The sequence below is a fragment of the Ylistrum balloti genome, unplaced genomic scaffold, assembly GCF_031769215.1.
Source record: "Ylistrum balloti isolate Yb309-2 unplaced genomic scaffold, AGI_CSIRO_Ybal_v1 Utg369912, whole genome shotgun sequence".
Lineage (NCBI taxonomy): Eukaryota > Metazoa > Mollusca > Bivalvia > Pectinida > Pectinidae > Ylistrum > Ylistrum balloti.
The window spans coordinates 134,100-144,273 of NW_026782034.1; the positions used below are offsets into that span (position 1 = coordinate 134,100).

A 10,174-nucleotide genomic window follows, 5' to 3' on the forward strand; every position below is an offset into this window, starting at 1 on the left:
ACATTTATCCTGTAACACATTATCCTGTAGGACATTATCCTGTAGGACATTATCCTGTAGGACATTATCCTGTAGGACATTATCCTGTAACACATTATCCTGTTGGACATTATCCTGTAACACATTATCCTGTAGGACATTATCCTGTATCACATTATCCTGTAGGACATTATCCTGTAGGACATTATCCTGTAACACATTATCCTGTAGGACATTATCCTGTAACACATTATCCTGTAGGACATCATCCTGTAACACATTATCCTGTAACACATTATCCTGTAGGACATTATCCTGTAGGACATTATCCTGTATGACATTATCCTGTAACACATTATCCTGTAGGTCATCATCCTGTAGGTCATTATCCTGTTACACATTATCCTATAGGACATTATCCTGTAGGACATTATCCTGTAACACATTATCCTGTAGGACAGTTTCCTGTAGGACATTATCCTGTAACACATTATCCTGTAGGACATTATCCTGTAACACATTATCCTGTAGGTCATTATCCTGTAACACATTATCCTGTAACACATTATCCTGTAGGTCATTATCCTGTAGGACATTATCCTGTAGGACATTATCCTGTAGGACATTATCCTGTAACACATTATCCTGTAACACATTATCCTGTAGGTCATTATCCTGTAGGACATTATCCTGTAGGACATTATCCTGTAGGTCATTATCCTGTAACACATTATCCTGTAGGTCATTATCCTGTAGGTCATTATCCTGTAGGACATTATCCTGTAACACATTATCCTGTAGGACATTATCCTGTAGGACATTATCCTGTAGGACATTATCCTGTAACACATTATCCTGTAGGACATTATCCTGTAGGACATTATCCTGTAGGACATTATCCTGTAACACATTATCCTGTAACACATTATCCTTTAACACATTATACTCGAGGACATTATCCTGTAGGACATTATCCTGTAACACATTATCCTGTAGGACATTATCCTGTAGGACATTATCCTGTAGGACATTATCCTGTAGGACATTATCCTGTAGGACATTATCCTGTAACACATTATCCTGTAGGACATTATTCTGTAGGACATTATCCTGTAGGACATTTATCCTGTAACACATTATCCTGTAGGACATTATCCTGTAGGACATTATCCTGTAGGACATTATCCTGTATGACATTATCCTGTAGGACATTATACTGTAGGACATTATCCTGTAGGACATTATCCTGTAACACATTATCCTGTAGGACATTATCCTGTAACACATTATCCTGTAGGACATTATCCTGTAACACATTATCCTGTAACACATTATCCTGTAGGACATTATCCTGTAGGACATTTATCCTGAAGGACATTATCCTGTAACACATTATCCTGTACGACATTATCCTGTAGGACATTATCCTGTAACACATTATCCTGTAGGACATTATCCTGTAGGACATTATCCTGTAACACATCCTGTAGGACATTATCCTGTAGGACATTATCCTGTAGGACATCATCCTGTAACACATTATCCTGTAGGACATTATCCTATAGGACATTATCCTGTAGGACATTATCCTGTAACACATTATCCTGTAGGACATTATCCTGTAGGACATTATCCTGTAGGACATTATCCTGTAGGACATTATCCTGTAACACATTATCCTGTAGGACATTATCCTGTAGGACATTTATCCTGTAGGACATCATCCTGTAACACATTATCCTGTAGGACATTATCCTGTAGGACATTATCATGAAGGACATTTATCCTGTAGGACATTATCCTGTAGGACATTATCCTGTAGGACAGTTTCCTGTAGGACATCATCCTGTAGGACAGTTTCCTGTAGGACATCATCCTGTAGGACATTATCCTGTAGGACATCATCCTGTAGGACATTATACCCCTGTGATTTCATCCCTGTCAAACGTCAATAATCCTATTTCAGTTACTACGAACCTTGATATTTTACACCTACCATGTCTGTTTCAGTTTACAATAGATAACTGACGACGGATATTAAGGCGTTGAATATGTGTCGTAATATTGTATATTACATAGCTGAAGAACCTACCTCCTCCTCATGGACAATGTAGCGAGAAAGGCCTGACCTACTTTGACTATTATACATTCGACTCCTGTCGTCTAGAATGTTTAATGACATACATTGACAGACAGTGTGGCTGTCGTGACTTCTACATGCCAAACGTCAATAGTAAGTATTAGGATGTTATTTCATTCCAAGTGACTTCGTTCACATCCATGAACTTGCCTTTACTCAACGACATGCCAGCTTCTCATGTCGATTCTGTTTGTTGTTGATGAAGTAATTTAGATATACCTTTCACCTACTGTGGTTAACATGATAGATTCTCTAAACATATGTAAAGGCTGTTAAGATTCAATTTTTTATTTTGTAAAATATGGGAAGCTTTATATATATGTATATTATGTGTGTCACTCGGAACGTAATGAGACCAATAAAGACTTTAACTGCCCATTTCAATATTGTTCTGAAGCAAATGGCTCCCAATTCGTCTCTTGGCGGGTGTTTTTGACCTATCCTATTTCTTAATGGATAATTGTATCCACCTTATGCAAATTAATAATTCCTAAACATGTTTGTTATTTATGTAGTAATAACCCGTGATATGTAATGTTGGTGTGGATTTATGTAGTAATATGTTTCATAAACCATTCAATTTTTTTATTCATGTGTCTAAACTTATAATGTTTTTTCCTTTTTTCAGAAAGACCGAGAATGTGTACTTTGAAAGAGTATTTCAGTTGCTTTTTGCCAGCAAAACAGGAATATTGTAAGAATCAAGAATACCATAGACATTTATAACACAATATAAACATGTGAATTATACACGTGTATGAGAAGTAAAGGATTGTCAAAACTAATGGGCTTATACAGGAATACATCCGATATGTCCCTTTAATTCATCATGGTTATAGTTTTATCGTAAATTTTATTGTATATATCAAAATCATAGTCTACAGAACTTATCAATAACATTATTTTTCGAGTCAGAAATAAAATATCTTTAATTCCTTTGCTATACATTATGCAGATGTGTGGTCATTATTTTAAATGTTCTATTAATCTCTACAGTATTGTCTGTGCAAACCGGAAGACAACAGTGCACATGCCCCACATCATGCCAATCACTTTTGTTCGACCCAACCTTGTCATATGCTACAACTTCCCGTCATGCAATGGACAAGATCCTCGACGAGGTCCTTACGACCAATGTAACTGATGACCTGACACAAGCTAGAGAGGTAACCCAGCGCATGGAAAAGGAAAAAGTTGAGAAGTTCCGAACTGCTGTGTTCGCCGTTAACAATTCACTTTCTTCAGTTATAACATTAATTCACAAGTACATGAGAGAACGAATATCACAACAAATTCAAAACCTGGAGAAGGAATCTGAAAAAATGTTGAGTGCCTGGCGAGAAAAAGATGTTCTCTACAGCTATCAAGCGTACAACGTCAGACGGAACTTTATAAGAGTCAGGGACGCTATGGAAGAAAGAACACTGAATATCATCTGTATTGGGTTCAATGAGTTTGTCTTTATTATTGAGACCTACATGAGGGATTTAGTTTCAGATTCGTTTGAAAATAATTTAGACAGAAGAACAATTCTTTATACTGTTATAGTTGCTAAGATAAGCGATCGGATTGAAACAGCCAAGCGGGGTCTTTCTAATTACACAAGGTTATACAATGCATATCAAAATGGGACACCCATATTTCGATACAAGTTTTTATCAGTGCCAAGAAAACACAATGTCATGATGGTACCAAAGACACTGTTGAATGATTCGTTAACTCACAGTTCCTACGCCAGGAAGTATAGTCCACGTGTTAAGGACGACATCGAGGCTATAATATATAGTTTGCTTGAATACCTTGACTTTCTGAACGAGGTGATGCAAACAAAAAAATTGAACATTACTAGAATGAACTCAATCGGCGAAGAATTTGTTGACGCCTGTGAACAGTTTTATCACAGCAAAAGTGTCTTTTACTATGAGAGTATAGAGAGACCTTTGAGAGTTATTCTGGCACGACACGACAACTTTAAAAAGGCTAAAACACAATACATGACTACAGTTAAGAACATGAAAGACAACTTGCTACAGTTACAGAATTCTCTTGAAAACGTATCAAATTCAACACTGTACGTGATATCGGATCTCGTCGATAAGGCTGTTAATTACTTCAGGAACTCGTCCATAAAGAAACTCGACGTAGCAAAGACGGCACAAGAGGAAAGGGTACATACCGCCTCTATGACACTGAAGATGTTTTTCCAGGAAGTGAGAAATCGTGGACATGCAATTTACGATGCCTGGACGTCTTTAATCCCAATTGGAACAGCCATCTGGAAAACTATTTTAGAAGATGAGGAAATGATGGAATACTATATCTACAGAAATATGACTCTCTTCCTTGAAAACAGTACGGAAGTTGTCAGTAGACTTGAGAATAATTATACTTCACACAGGGATGATAATGATCTACGATTTATTGTGGGACTCACAGATAGTCACTTTCACAATTCCATGGATCGTATGCAGGACCATCTCTCTAGCTACGTAACATCAACCAAAGTGGATCATAGTGTAATCATGTAAGTTCTGTTAATGTTTGGCCACTAGTGGGGTATTTCTTTAACTTCTATTACCGTCCTATCACAGGAGATGGGTTTTCTTACTCGCACTAGTTGTACATGTCAGAGTATGTTAAAGAAAATAAAAGAAGAATTTGCCTCTTAAAGCTATGATTGAATTATGAGAAATAACTCCGAGAGAAGTTGGAGCAAAAATAGCAAAAACATGGATCCTCGATACCCCAGGTATTAAGATCACTTTCTCTGTTATGGTTCCTTTATCGTAGATGACTTCAATAACTTCTCTAGTCCTAGAAAGGTGATATTGATAAAACTGTGTCTATGTTCGTGATCACATGGTGGGGACCCTACTGTCCAGATATGAAATATATTTACAACGACCTTTAATTGGCTGAAACATTTTCCACCAAGCAAACTTCTGTTCTCAATGGAAGGATGTTCTTAGAACTCGACCAAGATTTTGATTTGAAGCAAAATTAAATACGACACTTTCTCTGTTCTAACGTAAAGTGTTCAACTTCTATACATTGATTAATTGAAGCCACACGTTTTTTTTATGATAAATATGTGTACTTATTTGGATTGATTTAGAAACCAAATATTGCACTCATATTTAATGTTGGTTTGCGACATCTACCAACTGAATACGTGTCATTGCCCGAATGTTTCTGCCAATAACATTATTAGGTCGTTCTAGTACTTCAGTCAGTACTTATAGATGTCAAGAGGTCAAGGTCATCGTCAGCATATTGCAAATGTTTGTCCATTTATAACATACATTGTGTGAATCATTTTCAGGGTCTTGTATCTCCGTAGTAGCTGTTCATGTATCATAGTTTACCAAGTTCTCATTCGGAACGTGACATTTCTAACTTGGATTAACCAAGATTTACATAGTGGGTTTTGTCAATCATAAGCAGAAGTCGCCTACTATTCCGAAGCATGTGGTCCTATTTTCTTTATACTTTTTCGTGAGTTTCGTGTAAATCCGCTACCGCATTTTCATCCAATTGATGCTCGAGTTAAGATTTTGTTAACATGTCGGTATTTTCTTTGTTTCCATTTTATTTTTATCGATTTTGTTCTGTACTTCAGTGTTACAGTTACGTGTTGTTCATATGTTCTTAGTAATGTTTCGTCTGACATCTCTTATTTTTCGACTATTCTGTCTTTTTTAAATCTTGGTAAATGTTATTATCATGCCAAGTAGTTGTGCTTTTCAAACAGCAGTTAAGAAAGTTGTGTTGTGCTTTCAAAAGGCAGCTTTATTGCAAAGTTTCCAAGAGTTTTGGACAATGCTTTTTATAATTGTGTCCTTGTTAATGTTTCCTGTTTTCAGCTGATATACTTAAACTCTGAGAGGCATTATCATCATGACATGTTTTACAAATTTTGCAAAATAAAGTTCACGTTATATATCAGTATTTTTTATTACATTGCATGACATATATCCGGAAATATGTTACATAAGTGTTAATCCGTCTTTCATATTGTTGATTCGTCATCAGACTGGTTTGGACGAAATCACAGGGACTTGGCATGAATTCCCAACCCTCGGAACATATATAATACATATATATGGACCATGGGTCGGAAATTCCTGCCAAGTCCCTAGGGGCGAAATTAATCTATTTATTCAAAGAATCAAAATTGTATAAATGCGGGACCAAACGATTGTATATATATCAACTAGACTTTGAACAATAAATTAACAATATTTTACGCTTCAAATATTTTTGATATGTTTTTGAGAACGAATGATTTAGTATTTTTCTCTTCAAACAATATTTTTACTCATTTTCCTCCTTCTATGTGTGTTTATATGTCCGAGATTTTATTTTCCTATTTTAGGGACAATTATCTAGAGCTGGATATATTCTACAGAGAAATGAATTACGAAGAGATACGTCAACAGAAGGCGTATGATATTTTTTCCTTGTTATGTAAGTATGACATCTATATTTAACTTAGTTGTCCTAGAAGTCTGTTGGAAACCAGGAAGCTTGTTCTGTCTGGTCCTTACACGGTACGTGTTAAGTAGATGTGACAGACCCTGTATCTCCTCTACCTGACAATATAACCATCTACAAAATTCATTGTTTTCAATAAATTCTTGCCATGTTACAACACCAGTTAAAGTTTCAACTGACAAGATTTTTTTCATCGTGTTTAGGATGAGTGCACCTTCTGTCTCGTTTTTTGACATTTCCTCTCCACCAATCTTGGTTTTCCACAATCGCCCCTTAGGATTTTACGATTTAGCTTTTTAACATCCTAAATGAGCTGTAGGATGCAGTAAAATCCTTGTTTGGCTCTACAATTTCTAATTCTAAAGTTATATTGGAAAGTGTCATCCACGTGTGTGTCCTTTGTGGATTTAATCCGTCCTCACTTCAAGTAATTAGTTAGGGGTTTTTCAGAAAAAATATCAAATGAATATTTATTTTTTGCCATGATTTGAGATGAAAGGTGTTTGGTCCAACTCTAAACAACTATGTCATTTTTTTCTGTAATACAAAAATCTCTCCTTATAATGTCGCGTCTGCTGTCATTGTTCCGCTAGAATTATGTAGAGTTTTGTAAATAACAGCATTGAGGATGGTAAGTGGACACTAACGAGAACAGCTTGTCAAGGAAGCAAGTTGTATATATCAAGGCAATAAAAAATATTTATATATTATCTCGGACTTGACATGATAAGGGAGTAAATAAAATGTAACACAAACAATCAATTGAGACAATAACTCGCTGGAAACAGGAAGATATCAGTGTTAGTTTCGCTTATTACTATTACAGTTATAAAAGAAACAAATGTGTACTTACCATCAATAGATTTCAGATTCTGTATACCGGCATTACAAAAATAGAACTTCACAGTATTTTTATTATTCCTAACTTGGTGATTTTTTTCATCGTGTTGATCGCATTAGATAAAATGGTAGTACTACTTTTTAGATCGTAAGTGATTATCTCTTCATTCCTGGGAGATTTATCTGTGATAATGTTCGTGATGTAATATAACTCTTAAATATTGAAATACTTAATGGTATCATGGTTTTGATGGCTATCTTTATTGGCGTGATTTTGGTTAATTGAAGTGGTAAAATGCTACATATTTGATTACTGGAGCCTTGTTTTGAAAAGATCTTATCGTTTCAGGTGATATCGGCGGATCAATGGGGCTGTTTCTTGGAGCCAGCGTTATGACTATGTTTGAAATAATGGACCTCTTTCTCAACCATTCTGCAGAACGATTACTTAGAACGAACAAAATGAGAGTGACTCATTGAACAGAAATTGTAGAAAATTTGACGATGAAGTGTTTTATTTTTATTGACGGTTTTGAATACATTCCGGAATGTACAAAGTATTAATTAAATATGGTATTTACTGCTGATATAGAAATACGTTTTTATTTTCGTCCTTTGATTCTGTAAATGTTCAACGCTCTCAAGTTCAATTGCTTGCGTTTTACATCAACGAAAAAAAATACAAATAAGTAAACAATGCTCGGTGTTCTTACTTTCATCTCTACTTTTGTGTTTTAGAATTGACTTTAAGTTTACACTATCTTCAAACAAAAACACAATAAACACACGCAATGGATTGTAGATTTACCATCATGATCGCTACATGTGCATCCCCCTCGCGCACATAAATTGGTCAGGTGACCATTTTTAGAGAATAATGAACAATGATAAACATTATATTTCATCATCACACATGCATACAGGCTTACGGCATTTCAATAACATGCGACATTTCATGTTAGTCATCATGAAAAAAAGAATGGGGCTTGACCCTGATAATTTGTTATTCCACAAATGTGGCAGTAACATTGTCTATCGTGTACATTAAGCTGAGTGCTGTAATTCCTTCCTAAAAGTATCATCAGCTCGATGTCACTCCACATAACAGATAATGTTTATCGTGTCAGCTTATATAACAGATATTGTATACCGTGTCAGCTTACATAACAGATATTGTATACCGTGTCAGCTTATATAACAGATATTGTATACCGTGTCAGCTTACATAACAGATATTGTATACCGTGTCAGCTTACATAACAGATAATGTTTATCGTGTCAGCTTACATAACAGATAATGTTTATCGTGTCAGCTTACATAACAGATAATGTTTATCGTGTCAGCTTACATAACAGATATTGTATACCGTGTCAGCTTACATAACAGATTGTATACCGTGTCAGCTTACATAACAGATAATGTTTATCGTGTCAGCTTACATAACAGATAATGTTTATCGTGTCAGCTTACATAACAGATATTGTATACCGTGTCAGCTTACATAACAGATAATGTATACCGTGTCAGCTTACATAACAGATATTGTATACCGTGTCAGCTTACATAACAGATAATGTTTATCGTGTCAGCTTACATAACAGATATTGTTTATCGTGTCAGCTTACATAACAGATAATGTTTATCGTGTCAGCTTACATAACAGATATGTTTACCGTGTCAGCAGCTTACATAACAGATAATGTTTATCGTGTCAGCTTACATAACAGATATTGTATACCGTGTCAGCTTACATAACAGATAATGTTTATCGTGTCAGCTTACATAACAGATATTGTATACCGTGTCAGCTTACATAACAGATATTGTATACCGTGTCAGCTTACATAACAGATAATGTTTACCGTGTCAGCTTATATAACAGATAATGTTTACCGTGTCAGCTTATATAACAGATAATGTTTATCGTGTCAGCTTACATAACAGATATTGTATACCGTGTCAGCTTACATCACAGATAATACTTACCGTGTCAGCTTACATCACAGATAATGTATACCGTGTCAGCTTACATCACAGATAATGTAAACCGTGTCAGCTTACATCACAGATGATGTTTACCGTGTCAGCTTACATCACAGATAATGTATACCGTGTCAGCTTACATAACAGATATTGTTTACCGTGTCAGCTTACATAACAGATAATGTTTACCGTGTCAGCTTACATCACAGATAATAATGTTCAGCTTACATCACAGATAATGTTTCCGTGTCAGCTAACATAACAGATGTTTACCGTGTTACATCACAGACCGTGTCAGCTTACATAATGTTTACCGTGTCAGCTTACATCACAGATAATGTTTACCGTGTCAGCTTACATCACAGATAATGTTTACCGTGTCAGCTTACATAACAGATAATGTTTACCGTGTCAGCTCACATAACAGATAATGTTTACCGTGTCAGCTTACATAACAGATCATGTTTACTGTGTCAGCTTACATCACAGATAATGTTTATCGTGTCAGCTTACATCACAGATAATGTTTCACGTGTCAGCTAACATAACAGATGTTTACCGTGTCAGCTCACATAACAGATAATGTTTACCGTGTCAGCTTACATCACAGATAATGTTTACCGTGTCAGCTCACATAACAGATAATGTTTACCGTGTCAGCTTACATCACAGATAATGTTTACCGTGTCAGCTTACATCACAGATCATGTATACCGTGTCAGCTCACATAACAGATA

General features: G+C 35.6%; 1 protein-coding gene across 1 annotated transcript in view; it reads left to right on the plus strand.

Annotated features, from left to right (window-relative positions):
- Positions 1-8,048, plus strand: part of LOC132546759 (uncharacterized) — a 28,858-nt gene extending 20,810 nt beyond the window's left edge. The window contains exons 7-11 of the mRNA XM_060210478.1: positions 2,059-2,212; positions 2,748-2,813; positions 3,116-4,643; positions 6,495-6,586; positions 7,803-8,048. Coding sequence (XP_060066461.1) covers positions 2,059-2,212; positions 2,748-2,813; positions 3,116-4,643; positions 6,495-6,586; positions 7,803-7,933 — 1,971 coding nt within the window. The 3' untranslated portion in view covers positions 7,934-8,048. The remainder of the gene's footprint in view (positions 1-2,058; positions 2,213-2,747; positions 2,814-3,115; positions 4,644-6,494; positions 6,587-7,802) is intronic.
- The last annotated feature ends 2,126 nt before the right edge of the window (positions 8,049-10,174 follow it).